Genomic DNA, 16,586 nt, shown 5'->3' with positions numbered 1-16,586 from the left:
TAAACTTATAACAACTAATAAATTAAGTTAGAATTAAATTCATACGTAGGTTTGCTTTAATTTTTCGTATTTTAATAGACAATCCTTGTGAATTCTCCAAAAATGTGCTCCAAAATAGCAGTTGTAGGTAAATATAAAACTCAAATTTTAAGCACAACGACAAGAAATGTTAAATTCATAATCTCTTTTAAATAATAAAAGAATTTACAAACACTTGATTAAATTGTACTATAAATATTAGTTATGTTTCTAAATGATATTGAAAACAACAATATTTTATGAGTAATTACAAAATTTGATACCATCAAGAATATAATTGCTTTTCGGTTAGGTAAGAGTTGGATGGAAAACTATATCCTTCCCACCTTTCGTAAATTGGTTAAGGTTTGAAACTCTATATTTATATTTCAGAGTTGATTTCTTTTAAATGTAATTTTAAAAATTATATTTTAATCAATTGTATTTTTACAATAATCTTATACAATAACCATATATATAAAATTTTGACGATTGCTAATCTCATGTATATGTGCACCCGTGGACATTACAAGCCACATTTATAATTGCTAATTTTAACAAGTAATACTTATCAAAAATATCAAAAATGGAGGCGGGAAATAAAAATATCAAAAATGGAGGCGGGAAATAAAAATATCAATTTGTACCTGTCAGTGAAAAATTAGAAATTTTGAATTTCATTGACATTATATTTCAAGTACAATATATCATACTGGCAAATCTAAAATAAAGGCAGTGGTTTTTATTTTTATTTTTGTTTGAGCTTTTGTTCAAAATGGAAGTAGTAGTTCAAATTAATTTCACCATGCAAGGAATATTCTTTTTTTTTTTTTGGGTCTGAGTGCTCAACAACCAGACATTCTAGATCAATTTTTTTTTTCAAGTGCCCAACAACCAAAAAATAACACTCCAGTGACCTTTTCGACACTCATGCATGCATGCAAGCCACAAAGGAAAAATAAAAGATCACTTTAATTTAACAACGGAAAATTGAATCTACAAAGATATAATATCTGTAGGATTGAACATCATTAGTCAAAGCAAAGTAGATTACAAAAGAGTCGAAACCCTTCAACATCATAATTCATCAAAATCTGAAACAAAACAAAACCAAATTTAAGCTACAAAAAATTCAATAAGTAATTTTACTGGAATTTTAAGACAGTTATAATAGAGAAGAATTAACAGAGATATAGCCCTAAATACATATCAAGTTTCTACAATTAGCCATCTCTGACCGATAGTGCCTAATAACAAATGGTCAGAATATGCAACCTAAATACACTACCCTCCGACACAAAAAAATAAGAGGGCATCCATCAGCACGAAATCCATCTACAACACCATCTTCTAAAGCCACACATGGCTCATCTGCTTGACTGCTTCTTTAGGTGAATGAACTGACAAAGGTTCTAATAAACAGTTACTGGACTACCTAACCAAAAAATGATTAGTATATGCTATACAAAAAAGGTGTTACAAAAATATTAAAAAACAAAATGGTTTCGAATACCAAAATATAAAAGCTGCCATTCCAAGTGTAGTGACACCTAGTTCAAAACACAAGCAGATGATTAATAACAAGTTTAATTGGTCTACCAAAAACATCATAACTCACTAAAAGAAATAGAAAAAACAACTTAATAACAATTCATAAGCATAGGACATAAGATCAAAAATGGGAATGACAAGCGACTTAACATACCTTTAGCGATCATAGTAATGTTTTTAATAAAGCCTCGGACGGTGTCTGGTTAAGATTAATATTTCTGGCAGCTTTTCTTAATTCTGAAGGTTGTTTACAAGGGGCCCTTTGCGAGTCAGCAGCACTACACTTTCCATATCCATTGGAAGCATCTTGCATGAGTTTATGCCTAATATGATTAAGTGGAGATTGTGCTAGATAGAGTGCCAACAGGATGCGAGCATAATCCGAATCGTGCTAACAAAAAAGAAACACTAATTACAACAATTTCTATATGCTCACAAGATGAATTTATATAAAAATAACAAAGTCCACATAGTTCACGACTCCAGTGGTTGTTACCTAATTACTAGCAGCAAGCTTATTTTTTCACAAAAGGTAGTTGACTTGCAACATATAATAATACTTCTTAAATATAAATACTTAGCCTTTTACATATGCAGATTTTTAACAATTCACATTTTTAGGTGCTTGTTTACTTGCTAAAAAGTATGTCTTATTGCTTTCAAAACTAGATATCTTCTAAAAACTGCTTGCTTAATACATCCTTAAAAGGAAAAAAAATTACCGAGTACTCCTAGTTATGCCTTAAAAGTACTCTTAATATTTCTTACTTCTTTGCAGTACTCCTCTGTTATCATTGTTATTAATCTAAATACAGAATCATTAAACATAATGACTGATAAATGGTCTGAAGAAAGCATTGATCATGAACTAAATATCAGAATCATCAATGTTCAAGATTGAAAAAAAAAAAAGCATATACCTGATAAGACTGGTCAGCAACAATAGAGGGATTGTCCATATATTTCAAGGTATAGTATCCACAATCAAAATCATTTGGCTGTTGTGGCAGACCAGTTTGACGACCAAGTTGAAAATGCAGAAAATTGAAATTTGAACCAAAACGAAGTCGAGCCTCTCCAAGTAGCAAAAAATCCAGTGAGGCGAGCTGCCAACATCAACCAGAATAAGTGTTAACAAAATTTAGAATGTTATTTAATCAAATTCCTACTAACGCACAAATGTAGTCAATCCTCCTAAGAACATACAATTGTCAATGACTGATTAATCATTTTTTCCCTTTGACTGAGAGATTCCAATGAATCCCAAATATCAGCAGTTTGACGAAGAATGTCAATAACAAGCATGTACCAATGAGCTTCACAATGTATGGGCACATAAATCTGCAGTTGTGGGAGAGTAAATACAATTAATGGCAAAATGTTTTGTTATCAGGTTAGTAAAATGAAAAAGATACCAAGGAACTATGTAAAAATACAAACTACAAAAAGTTCATTAAAAAAATTCATGTTATGCGCTAAACCTTTTCACAGGTTTCCAGCTGGGGCATGTAGCGCTCTTGGAACCTAGAAGCTCGACGATAGGGGTTTAGATCACCCGAGTCACCCAATACAACTTGCTTTAAATTTAAGAGGCAAAAATTAAAAGAATAAAAACATTTTGTTAGTTGACAATCTGCATGATCTCATTTAAAGACTAATGATTGAATTAAAAATATTTAATTTCAGGTTATCTTACGGAATAATATGACGGCAAGAACCAACATCGAGGAGAGGTGATATCCTTTTGGGCCTCTTCGATAGTCTTGTACTCTGCGTACATAGTAATAATCTGAAATTTTTTTTAACAGTTGCGACCAAAGTGGAACATTAGTTAAGAGATATGCACATATATACTAATTGAAAATAATGGCATCATTAGTATTGAATGAATCCTAAATATTATACATAGTAGGCATAGAGTATTACATCACCATCAATCCATGCTCTCGGCAGGAGGGAACGCATACTGCTCCGTGTTATGCTGCTGTATTCTGTACGGACGACAACATCCCTTTACCATGAAAAAACAACATTATTACAATGAATAAAAGCAAGATTAAGAGATTTATATCTATATTCGAAACAATCTAGCCATTTACAAAAACATTTCATTATTACTAGATCATACATTTCAGCCAACTTGTCGTCAAAAAGGTAAAGAATAAGCTTTTTTTCATCCTCGGTAAATGGAGTGGGAACTGAAAATGGACCAGCCAAAAATCGGGGTTGGGTAGACTTGAGATTGACATTCTTTTCTTTAGAAGTTTGAATATGCATTCCCTGTGCAGTTGATTGTATCATCACAAGACCCTCCTACAAAAGAAAAAAAATTAAAATTCACATATTCTCAGGTAATGTCACAACATACAATTATGATAAATATATAAACAACAGTAACAAAGACACTTTAATACCTTAGAATCCTTAAGAATCAGTTCTTGTTTTCCCTTGGACATTTCCATTTTCTTTGAGGGTAGTGCATCTGTCTTTTCACAATCCAGAGCCATTTCTAATGTCCTCAATATTTGATATAATTGTCGTTCCTTTGTGTTTAAGCTAGAGCCATCATAAGGAGAGTTTATCTTATCATAACCTCGGGCTGAACTTTCATTTGATGAGATTTCAATAAACTCAGCCCCAATATTATTTTCTTGAGCAGACACAAACTCGTGGGAAGGAGTTTTAATGTTATCTGTGCTAGGATGATGGACATGAGGGGCAACTCGGTCCATAATTTGTCTTTGATGTAGCAATTCTTTTAGCATTTTAGTTTGGTCAGATATCGCATCAGATAGATAATCAACCTTAAATGTCAGTACCCTGATTGAAAGTATTTGTTTCTGAATTATTTCTTCAAAATTGAGATGTCTAACAGCTTTTGATCGAGAAGCTTCACCGGTATCAGTGGTACGCATCTGAATCTGTTTAATTGAGCAGAAATGATATCAAAAAAATAAGGATAATACCATTTCTCACTCATTATTATGGTAATTATAATGATAAGCACTCTACAATAAAATTTACCTTTTTACTTCCAATCCCTCCCTGAGATTTCAACCATTTCATGAACCTCTTCACCATTGATTCTTTCCAAAATGTCACAGGAGTTTTGGTCCCATCAGGCTGAATGCAGTTGTATGCAACATTGTGGAGGTAAAAAATCTGTATAAACAGATTATAGTTAAGAAAATCTGTATAAACAGCCATCCATGGCCAGAAAAATGCTAAAATTCAATTATGAAAATCATCTTACCTGTAGGAAAAGAAGACATCCCCCGACATATGTAGTTTCACGATTCTTATATTTGCCAATGGATTTTGCCAGCCATTTATAACAAAATGAAGCCCAATTAAGTGATTTAACATTGAGAACATCGTTGCACGGATGCAAGAACAAATGCGATATATAACCACTTGTTGGGCATAACAATGTGGCTAGTGCAAACAAAGTAAACGCAACCTGCTCATATCAAAACTACTATTTGTAAAATGAACAATAACAAACATGAATGAGTTTGATAAATGGCTGATATGTGCTCATATTTCATAGTAACTTCAAATGTTTTATACAATTATGCATGCAAATATTATAGAAAAATACAAATGGTATCAGAATATAATATAATATGAAAGAAATATAACATATGTTCATGATTTAATATAATAATGGGTGTATGCATAAATGTGCCAAAATCAACTTTATTACAAACCTTGAAAATCCAGCTGGTTTTATCTTCTTGCTTTATAATATCCTCAAGCGTCTTGATGTTGATCCCTTTGACTGTTGATTGAAAAATATCTCGTAATTCAGCAATATTTTCACTTGGTCCACCCAATTGTATTGGTATACCTCCATCTTTTACACCCATGACATCTGAAAATGTTCTGTGGCACAATTTCAAATTTTGACCATGAAGTTCAATAATGTTGCATTCAGGTTTGAATTGATCCACCAACCAACGACATAATTGCCTCCTCAGTCGACCACATTGGATTTCAAGTAGGCTTCCAAATCCTATATCCCTTATTGCATTTTTCTTGTCTTCCGATAAGTTACCAACAAGAGAACAAAATCGGTCAGGCGCACACCTAGTTTCCAAGGTGAACTTATCTGCCTTAATAGTTTTTGATTCATTGTTATCCGAATATGCATCTGCACATCCAATCCTTTCATATTGCTTTTTGTGACTTGCCTTATGTTCTGCTGAAAGTTCTCTGTTGGTTTTCCAAGTGTGTTTCCTCAACTGTCACAAAAGTAATAAAGATTAAAAAAATTTAAATATGACTTCTCAAAAGCTCTTCTCATACTAATTTAAAAAAAAATACTAATTTGTGACTTGCCATTAATGAACATACTAATTTAAAAAAATATTTATACATATACTGACCCCAATAGTGGTAGACAAATTAAAATTATGACTTCTCGAAAGCTCTTCTTCATCGCTGCAACTGCATGACATTGAATTAGTAGTTATCTAGTATGCGTGTCAGATAATAAATGAATATAGTTACTTACAAGTGAGAGACAAATCCATATGTTGAAGATTTAGGAACTGCATTTTCATTGTTTACTTTCGGAAGACAAGTACTACTCTTTTGTAAGTTTATTGATTCTCGTTTACGCTTGCGTAGCTGATTGTCCATCTGTTTTCCTATGTAAAACATTGTAAATCCATCCATTAAAACCTATAACATTTAAAAAAAAAATTACTTATTTCATTCTATTTCTTTTACCAAATTTTACTTTCCTATTTAAACAATATACTTTATTGCTGCATTTTAAGCTTTTTCTTTTTCATTCTCTTCATATGAATATCATATAAACACATGTTAATTCTTTCCCCCTTCGGTCAGCATATCCCCACACAGGTTATTAGATTATACCCTTCAATTAATAAATTCTTCTATATTAAAAAATTATACCAGTTGTTTAACTCGCAATTCTAAAGGATATATGATAATTTGTCAAGACGTACCTGTTACGGGTAGGTTTCTTTGAATTACAAATCTCCTTACATAGTCTCGTTAGTTGAGATTGTTTCTTTGTGAGAATAAATTGATCTGTTTAAAATGCAGACTTCAAAAAGACATAAGACAATCGGAAAAACTTTCAAACTAATTAAAAAATTACCATATAGCAAGAGAATTTAATCACAATTCTAAAGATATCCATAGATTTAAAACACAATAAATAACACAACAATAATATGAAAATTCGTACCATTAGTTTTCTTTAAGTTGCAGGTGAAAATTTCTTTAACTACATTTTTGTTCTGGGCGTTGATTGAGGCTGATCCTTCGTTGATTGAGCTGATTCTTCGTTGAAATTATACTATTTAGTGCTGGTGCTTGGGCGGTCAACCATAATTTTGTATTTGAGAAAGAGATTCAGAGAAAGCCGACCAACTTTCAGTCTCACCACACTCTCAATTTTTTCATTAAAAGGGGATACCAATTGAATGCCCAATTGCTTTAGAGACAGATGAAAAGAGAACGGGTAAAAAAATATCTTATTTATACCACATCTCAATCAATCACAACTGATACTTCCGGTAGCCAACATTAGCCAAAAAAAATATAATCCGTTGGATTACTTTGAGTGCCATCGAACGGCCAATTAATTTTTAAATAAAAAATTCAATAACGATGTATGTGGTGCAGCGTTGTATTACAGGTGGAGCCGAAAATGAAATGATAAACATCAAATTTATTTGACTAATTTTACAGAATCTTCGACACTTTGATTTGATGCAGGGGAATTCAACTCTATCCAAAATCAAGGAGACAACTTTCAATTTGACATTCATTTCCTGCCCCAGCAGAGTAGAGATTAGGGAGTGATTTTCAAAGAATTTTATTTAACTCTCCATTCAAGTCCAAAAAGAAAATATGAAATTAAAATTTTTGATTTAAAATTTACCCACCCCCTAGCTTTGAGGAACAAAAAGAAAAATCCATAATCATTTCTTTCCATCCATCTCCTCAAACCATGTTTTATGACAATAACTCACTTCAAAATTTAAAAGTTCAAATGACCTCAACCTATGATAACTTTTCATTATATTCGATTTTAAGTCTTTGATGTAAGTTGATTGAAAATTTATCCAAATATAAGGAGACATACAAATAGACAAAATAAACTGATTAATACCTAAAAGCTACTTTCAATCTATCCATCAAAATCATCCCACCAAGTAGTACAACCAATCAGCAGCAAAACCATCTATGTGTTAAATTGCAGTCTGATCTCAATTATGAACACTAGTATCAAAGAATCTGGGGCAATTCATTTAAGATAACAAAGAGGAGTCAAATTATCCAAGCATCCTTACTATACATATCCAGTAGAACCGTCAATGGATGATTGAAAAGAGAGTGGCATTCATTAATGGAATCCGAAACATAAGTTAAATTACTACTGTCATGAAACAACATTCTTTGATACATACCAAAATATAAAATATGAACAAAATTAGGCATCTTAGACATCATATCCTGCTAGTATTCATTCTCGGGCCATTAACTTTTTGTAATTTTCAGACCAACAAGTTTCATTTACAATCAATCAGAATATTAAGACATGAAAATAGAATCGCGTTGGCTAAGGCTGAAAAGAGGAGTGGCAATTGGGTTCCTTGCTTTGCAAAACCCAGCAAACATAGGGCAGTCTTCTCAACAAATAAAATTACTCCTACTATTTAGTTAGCCACCAGAACTATGTAATACAAGTTTTAGAACTATCAAGTAAATCAATAAAATTACTCCTATTTATTTAGACCCCAGAACTATGTAATACAAGTTTTAGACCTATCAAGCAAACCCAAAACTATACACATCTGACAAGTCCGACGGTACCAACAGGAGAAAAAGATACTCCCCAGGGCTAGGAGAATCAAGACAGCTCAGAGCCTCCTTTTCCACAAGAGCGACCGAGGCTGACAAGCTCTAGGTGCTTACAGCCATAACAATTTATCATTCCCTGTACACTAAATTTTTTCTTTTTTTTTCTCCAAAATAAGCACAGCAAAATAATCAACAATTAAGTTTTATAAAAGCTAACATTAATTTCATTAGTCAAGTATTACAAAAGCTAATATTAATTTCATTAGTCAAGTCATCTTCAAATTGAAGAATCTTAAAACGACACTTCCATTTAATTATTGATTTAGTGATGTCAAAGTTCTCATTCTTTAACCCATCCTTGACAAAGCTTCAAAAAGATTAAAAAATACTAAATGAGAACTCCAACCTGATAATCTTATGTTTTAAACTCAAAACGTGCAAGATCCTCTATATGCTATAACCTAAAAGAAGAGAATTGACAGAAACAAGTGTTTAACAACTCTTCCTATATGCAAAGAGGAATTTGAAAAGCTGAACCTATAAAAGGCTTGAAGGATTTATCTGCAGAAAGCTAAACCCAGAAATCAGGTTCGATAAATAAAATAAGAATTCTTGACTATATTACAGCTTTGGAAACTTTTCCTCTCTCTTCTAGAAAAATATACATAAGATTTAAGTTTTTGGAATATCATCAAACCATGAAGGATGCAACAAATGAAACAAATTTAATTTATAGCACTAAATGAAATTAGTAATCACACCAAACAGGAACCCTTCCCAACCCAAAGCGACTGACAGATAAGACGACGTTAATAGCAGGTCTAATTCCGCGATAATCTGTTTCCAAACAGATTTGCCCATCACCTAAAGATGAAACTGCATGCTAAAAGATAACAAACTAAAATGGGAAACAATAGATGGAGATGGGAACAACCGAACAATAAAAAGAAAAGACATTCCCATGTCTGCAACCTACAACACTTACATTTCTAATTATATATCAAATCATTCCTAACCATGAATTCGCATGTTCAACCAGAAATAAGTTAAGCAGCATCTAGGTAGACGCACGTGCATATTCTTCAATAATTAAAAAATATATATAATTTGTAGTTTTCTAACAGAAAAACACTCCAGCTCAAGCAGCTACCCAGCAATTACTGAAAACCACACGATGTAAGTTCGTCCTAACAATATTGCGCATTCAGAGATTTGTGTAATTGTCGAAACCATGAAGCTGTTGTATTGTCCCTCACTATCATAAACTCCGCAGTTTGCGCACATCCTACAGATAAGCATCGTTTCCACTATTTAGCTTGATTTTTTGTTTTGTAATGAACTTTCTTAGACGGCAGCTAACGGCCATTAATAACAAAATGTCGAGCTATAAAAGAGTAAGCATCAATCACCTGCAACATTGAAAAACTCAACGCTTTCCACGATGCCCGCCACCTGACCTTGCACCAGGATAGCGAGCAAATTGCAACCTTAACTTGACCGAGTCACGGTCATGCTCATCGAATCTATAACCTGCAAAATTGAGCTTAACTATTTTACGCGGTACAACCGACTCACGTGTCGAATAAGGCCATCAGTACATAGGTTTTATAAGACGTAAAATTATAACCTTAACCCAATTACACAGACTCAATTCACCTAATTAAAATTTCGTCATTTACTGCCAAACCTCATCGCATAATCAATTAAGGTCGAGGGAAAGGCGACCAAGGAAGAAATGGGAAAAAGACTTGCTACCTTCCCAAGAAACGGAAACTTGCCAAGCTTTTCTCGCCCTACCTTACAAACGTTCGAGATTAGGTAGAAATGCTTGCCCCTAACCATTTGTTGCTTCAGCTACTCTGCAATTTCAACGTGGCAACCCAAGGGAGGAGTGGGAAAAGGACCTGGTACCTTCTCAACGCAAAGGTCGTTAACTATGCCCTTTATTTTCCTCTACCTCAGTCAGTGAGGAAACTGGGCAAGATATTTACCCCAACCGCTCATAGTTTCAGCTTTTATATTGCTTACAGACAAAAGAAAACAGAGGAACGCGAACGAAACAGAAGACAGATATACTTGCGGCCTCATTAATTAGTCACGGTACTGGATCCTGCCTAAAATGGCTGGTCAAACAAATTACCAGTGAGCCCTCCAAAACAATCCAGTTAGGCTACCAATTGTGGCTGATTTAGTTTAAGGCAGCGAAGAACTGATTAGGGAAAAATGACCTCAAGGACCCCAAGAAAGCTTGATGTGTCAACATCACTGCAAGAGCCGGTCAACTAGCTGAAGATCCCAATTAGAGTGTTGAAGCCAAGATTTAACAAATTGTGAACTTGCAGATCAACTATAAGATCATGTGAAGAAAATGGTACTGACGAAACCAAACAATTTCTCCCAAAACTCTCTAATGGGAAAACGCATCATACATGTGGGCATCAGTAACATCCCTCCCTTTCAGCAGAATTTTAATAGCTTAAATTTTTCAATAAAATATAAACTTATGTCAACTAAAGCTTCTTTACTTTCAAATTTTCAAATTCTTCCAAGCATTCAGAAACTTTTTCACCTAGTTTTACCTCATCCAAACAGACAGTCTGAAATGGAAGTAGAAGATGCATAGAATGCATTTGAGAAATGATGATGTTAAACAAGCTTGTCAATTGACATTTAACCTTAGATTATGTTTGTCAACATCTGTAAAGAAACCTGTCTTAGAAAATGTTCACTTTATACGCCATGACTCAGTTGCGAACGTGTATTGCACACAAACTTTAGACAAGTGTCGAACTTACCTTTTGTTTGATTTCTAAAACTAATACAAAACAAATGGCATGATATTGTTTCATAATGAGGTATAAAATATTGCTAAGTTCGAAAAATACTATTATTTACTGGGTCACTGCATTACCATTTTAAGGACTGCCCTTGAACTGTAATACAAGCATGTTCAGTTATGCATACACAAAAATTTTATATGTACGCATATTTTGTCTGAGATGTATTCACATGCAATCTGATAGAATACAACTAGATTACTTAAACATATAATGTTAGACTGACCTTGTAAAGCATCCATGGCGGTGGCTGCATGAGCAGGACTCACAAAATCAACAAAACATAAAATTAGTGGATCACCACCAGGCTGCAACAGCATAAATTCATCAATACACAGAATATTGACTCCAAAAACAGGAAGAAATTTTTTTTAAAACAAAAGAAAAATCATACTCACATGTCTAGATTCCTTGCTCACGAGTCTAACTTCTTTGTAGCCAACAAAAGGGCGAAAGATATCTATGAAACCAAGTGAAGGAAAAAATGCAGTAGAGAAAGAAAGCATTGAATACAAGCATTGACCCGGCAGCCAATGAAAGGATACGAGCTACCTCCCGTCGCGAACAATCAGATGGCAAGCCCTCCACAAATAGAGTGCTGGAGGCATCAGGGGGAAGAGGAACCTCAGACCTTCCACCTCCCAGTCCCAAGGCCCTATCTTTTGCAGATGGCCCTGGGTCCATCCCCCCAATACCCACAATACGCGGATCATCAACAGGACGGCTAGGCATTCCTCCACTCATGTGTCTAGCAGACTGTCCCCCACTGTACGATGAAATTTGCTGGACATATGTTTTGATTCATTAGACCAACACATATAATCAAAGAGTACTGAAACTGAGGCCTAAAAATAAAAAAAGTAACCCAAGTACCGCACTACGCAGGTAACGATCATAGGATGCTCCAAGGGAGTCAGTATCTCTCATTCCACGGAGGGCTCCTCTGTCGTCATCACGGGTATAATAACTGGACAGTTCATGGCCACTGGGAACATCTGCAAGATTAAGCAGATACTTCAGAAAAAAAACCACTAAAAATACACAAGTTCTGTAGCCTTTAGTCTACATACCCAGTACAATGGTTAACAACAATCCAAATGTTCAGACAATGACTTTCAACAGCTTTGCCAGACATTTGCCTGCATCACTGTGCCATATGTCTTGGTTCCTATATCGCATGAGGGACACCAACCAGACAATGAACCAGCACTAACGCAAACAGCAAAATATAGAAAGAGAGAAGAGGGGAAAAAAAAAAAAAAACATAGTGAGAAAATGCTTATCCTAACACCCTTACGCCCTGATCAAAATCATCATGCTAATCTGGTATTACATTTTATAATAATTGTGCTGATCCATCTATGGTAATCTTAAATCAGTTAAAATAAAAATCATCTTAAATTTATGAAGATAAGATTTAAGGAGCCCGTGTAATTGTAAAAGATGGATCTCAAAGCACAGATTAAATGTTATTCATGACCTCTTTTGCACTTAAGAGATTACCATAATTAGCTAATCATATGACAAACTTGAAGATAAAAACTCAAGAACAAACATTCAACTGCAGTAAAATAGCGATTACCAATCAATATTTTAACTTACTGAAATCCACATCACATCATAAAGGTTTTAATTTGACGAACTCTTGAAATCCTTAACATATTAGAATGGCAAGATAACCTCACCCAGCAAGAAACTGGAACACCGTCAACATATAACCTAATTCATTAGTAATATGGAAAATTGTAGTAGAGGAATGGAACATGAACAATTGACCATGAAACATAGATCAATAAGTATTCATTCATTAAGATCCAACTCCATCTATAGACATTTATTTCATTTGGATATTATATAGTTTATACATAAAAAATCAATTGCAAGCTTTAAGCAGCCATCATAAACATGGTAAGGCATGCCTATGTAGGAAAGGGAGTTTCAACTGGGTTAAGCATATGGAAAAGAAACCAGAATGACTTGTGCTTTGTCCTCGGAAACAAAGGCAAAGAACTACAAGGAAACATCACGCCAACTACGAAGCACACGTAGTTTGTTTCAGAGCATTGCTAGTAATCATAAAACTTCATTAGAAAAGGGAAAATGTTTCAGTTGGCTTCCTTGGTCCCACCCCTCAATTCATGAAGCAGATCGCCGGGATAAGCAATATAGAAAAAAGACAGTCTATTTGTAAATTATACAATTTTGATTTATGAACAATCAATAGACCAAATTGCTCAGGTATCTACCCATTCTACATAAACTACAGCCTTAGATAGGGAAGAATAAAGATGGAGGATATCAGGCATGAACTCCACTAATTTCAATTAGAGGCCAAGCTGAGTTGACATAAATGAATTGATGGTCAAACAATAGCCACAATATTGCAGGGACCACAAAATCTGCCAGCCTACAGGCATGTCTAAGTTTGCCCCTTTGGGATGTGAATGCACCATATGTTACATTCCTTCTATGTAGGAACATATCTTGAGGAAAAATTTTGTATCACGATTAAAGACCAGAAAAATGTTATAACGTCCTTCAGGTGAACGTTTGTAAGAACGAAAGGTTTCTTGAATTACCTGGTAACATAATAGATCATGCTTGAGAAAGCTCAACGGTCTTAGTTAGGAATCTTCTCCATTAATTATTTGTCCTTCCTTTAAGGGCATTGCATTGGACTAAACTAGACAAAACAGGAATGATACTTTTCTCTTACATTTGGTATGATAGAGGACTTGATTGGACTACTTGAACTAACTTAGAAGAAACTCAAATTCCTAAATATACTAATATTAAACTAATTATTAAATAGCTAAAGATATCTTATTTATAGTAAAATTTCATACTATGAATTGATTACCGTACTCATATTATTAACTAATTAAAATTGATCAAATGGAAATTAATTAACTATCAATTATGTTTAATTAGTTTACATTGATAAATTCATATGTATTTTCTTTTAACTCATCGATTACATAGAAATATTATTAATATTAGCATGGGCCCACGATAAAATATTCCAACTCATCTCGCTTGCACCAAGCACAAGGTTAGATTAAATTTTTCAAAATAATCCATGCACCAAACCAAAAGATTTTTGCTGAGGATTAACTCAAATTGCTTCCTTTTATAATTGGGCTTAGATAATCAATTGTGAAAAAATCACCCTTGATCTTGCTTGATCTTCCTATTATACAGATATTTGTTTGGGGGGGAGGGGGGGGGGGGAGAGCTACTTCCTCCATTTATTCGCTCCCACTCCCATATCCAGTTGATTTTTTCTCTCCATAGCATTAATCTCCTTTCACCACACTATGACCTATAAGGAATGAGTGAAACTAAAGGAAATACTGATGCTTTGGCATGTCATTGTATGTTGGTGAGATAAAAGCATCCACTAACATCAGCAAGGCTAATCACAAGATTCTTTAAAGCGTGCAGTTCTAAATAAATTCAATTTAAGATATACTATATAATGTGAGCAATTATACATTTATAACTAAGCAAAAAGAAAGATTTGCTAAGAGATCTAGAAGGCAGTATAGCAACTTAGTGCTTATGGTTACTATTTTTACAGCGAAATAGCAAATCCCCACATAAATCAACCACATCAATACACATAGAACAACCTTTTCAACTAGCCAAAGGATAGAACAAAATAAACACAAGAGGATAACACCTCAAAAAAGAACTCATTTCATCTTCACAATAGAGATTGTTGCATGCTTTTACATGTTAAAACTTTCATACATAAAAATCAAATATAAACAAATCCTTGATGTCCCAATCAAAGACCCAATAATAAGACAGTGAAATGGTCAACAGCAGTCAACACATAATGCAAGAGTAAACAAGGATGTCTATGACGGTATTTAACCATGGAAAGAATGAAAAAAACATAGCAGTCAAGATCAGCCAATATTTGTCATACAATTACACGAAGTGAATTGACCAGTTACCAGAACTTGAAATATTCATGGGGGCTCATATCTTGTCAAAGTGAAGATAATCAAGATCAAAATCTGATTTAAAAAGGTCCAGTTAAATCCAAAACAAGATCACTCATGCTAGTTCAGGATTGCTAATACTATCCCAGTACAAAAAAAAAGGCCCAAAGAGAAAGAATTCATTTGTTTTCTAACCCTAAACACATGCTAAATCCAAATAACAAAGCCAATAGAAGATTGATCAGAATTCAGACAGTTATTACAGATATTTTAAAGGTATGGTAATGAATCAGAAAAAGCAGGAGAAACATAAAAAGTTAATAAAATTTTAATTAAAAACTAAAAAATGAATTAAAGAACATAGACATAGTCAACTAAAAATTAGGGCTTTATAGACTCAAAATTTTCATTAAATGAAAAACCCAAAAAAAAAAATTGAGTCTCTCTAGCACTTACTTAACGAGCCAAACAGATGGTAAATCGAGACCGAAACTGGCAAGACAAAATTGTTTCGAGTATAAAGCAAACTGACCAGCTTATGAGCAGAAATATAAGTTCAATTGAGTCATAAATATGCAAAAAAGCATGCAATTGAAGTAATACCATAGTCGGTGCGGGGCCGTTTGGAGACGAGAGATGGAAGCGCCGACTGCGGCTGCCGTGCGTCGCTGTACCTCCAATAACCGTCGGCCATTTGTTTGTTAAACTTAGATAGAGAGAGAGAGAGAGAGCGAGACTGAGAGGCAAATGAAAATCAACTTTGATATTTAAAAAAATAAAATTGAAACTGCCAGCACAAGAAGTTTTAAACCTCTCTATCGTAATAAAACTAGGGAGATTGGTAATTTATCATAAAAAAAAATTAATTGAAAAGAAAGAGTAAAGGAGTCATTTGATTAATATTTTATTTTTAAAATATATAATTATTTAAAAATAATAAATAATAAAAATATTTTCTTATTAATTTTTTTATTTATACTCAAACTTATATTTTAAATTTTTAATATTTAAATTTTTGTTTATAAAACTTATTTAATAAATAATAAATCCGATAAAAATATATTTAAAAATAAAAATAAAATTATAAAATTATAATGACAGGAGTTATTAATTATTATGAAAACAAACCATCTCCTACAAAATATGATGAAGTCGTAATCTGTGGTTACTGTCTTTTATTGTTGTCATAATTTGGTTAGCACAAAATAAGACTCGTTTAATTGTGTCCAAAAATAAAATACCAATATAATTCCTTTTAAAAGAGTATTTATTTATATTTTCGTAATATACTAGGCTTTGGTTATATGCAGTATATATTATTTTAAAAAATGTATTCTTTAATTTTCTTCTCTGAGTGCTTTTTAGTTTTACGATAAAATATTTTGGG

The 16,586-nt window shown here is 33.3% G+C and overlaps 2 protein-coding genes across 9 annotated transcripts in view; both read right to left on the bottom strand.

Annotated features, from left to right (window-relative positions):
- Nucleotides 1-16,005, bottom strand: part of LOC102629353 (RNA-binding protein 1) — a 34,998-nt gene extending 18,993 nt beyond the window's left edge. The window contains exons 1-7 of one of the 5 annotated variants that reach the window (XM_006491900.4): nucleotides 15,803-16,003; nucleotides 12,123-12,244; nucleotides 11,795-12,032; nucleotides 11,648-11,709; nucleotides 11,476-11,557; nucleotides 9,822-9,942; nucleotides 9,375-9,697 (exon numbers count right to left, since the gene is read on the bottom strand). In XM_006491900.4, coding sequence (XP_006491963.1) covers nucleotides 9,839-9,942; nucleotides 11,476-11,557; nucleotides 11,648-11,709; nucleotides 11,795-12,032; nucleotides 12,123-12,244; nucleotides 15,803-15,893 — 699 coding nt within the window. In that variant the 5' untranslated portion in view covers nucleotides 15,894-16,003 and the 3' untranslated portion in view covers nucleotides 9,375-9,697; nucleotides 9,822-9,838. The other 4 variants (XM_015534508.3, XM_025092876.2, XM_006491901.4 and 1 more) reach the window with 4 other exon arrangements.
- LOC102625026 (uncharacterized) lies at nucleotides 972-7,235 on the bottom strand. Of its 4 annotated transcripts, XM_052438081.1 has the most exons (17): nucleotides 6,791-7,235; nucleotides 6,546-6,630; nucleotides 6,086-6,221; nucleotides 5,958-6,018; nucleotides 5,280-5,813; nucleotides 4,823-5,029; nucleotides 4,594-4,731; nucleotides 3,984-4,490; nucleotides 3,698-3,882; nucleotides 3,496-3,580; nucleotides 3,266-3,358; nucleotides 3,051-3,146; nucleotides 2,776-2,910; nucleotides 2,490-2,675; nucleotides 1,724-1,960; nucleotides 1,532-1,568; nucleotides 972-1,112 (listed from the first exon to the last, which is right to left on the bottom strand). In XM_052438081.1, exons 3-15 carry the CDS (start codon nucleotides 6,211-6,213, stop codon nucleotides 1,733-1,735), a joined length of 2,583 nt encoding a protein of 860 aa, XP_052294041.1. In that variant the 5' UTR covers nucleotides 6,214-6,221; nucleotides 6,546-6,630; nucleotides 6,791-7,235; the 3' UTR covers nucleotides 972-1,112; nucleotides 1,532-1,568; nucleotides 1,724-1,732. The 4 variants fall into 4 exon arrangements, with proteins under 4 accessions (XP_052294041.1, XP_052294039.1, XP_052294038.1 ...); XM_052438079.1 differs by lacking the exon at nucleotides 972-1,112 and having other exon boundaries at nucleotides 1,134-1,568; nucleotides 6,546-6,646; XM_052438078.1 differs by lacking the exon at nucleotides 972-1,112 and having other exon boundaries at nucleotides 1,134-1,568.
- Nucleotides 16,006-16,586: the final 581 nt, after the last annotated feature.

Source organism: Citrus sinensis, chromosome 3 (assembly GCF_022201045.2).
Source record: "Citrus sinensis cultivar Valencia sweet orange chromosome 3, DVS_A1.0, whole genome shotgun sequence".
Lineage (NCBI taxonomy): Eukaryota > Viridiplantae > Streptophyta > Magnoliopsida > Sapindales > Rutaceae > Citrus > Citrus sinensis.
Note: the sequence above shows the minus strand (reverse complement) of the source record. Positions and strands in the feature narration are given on the sequence as shown.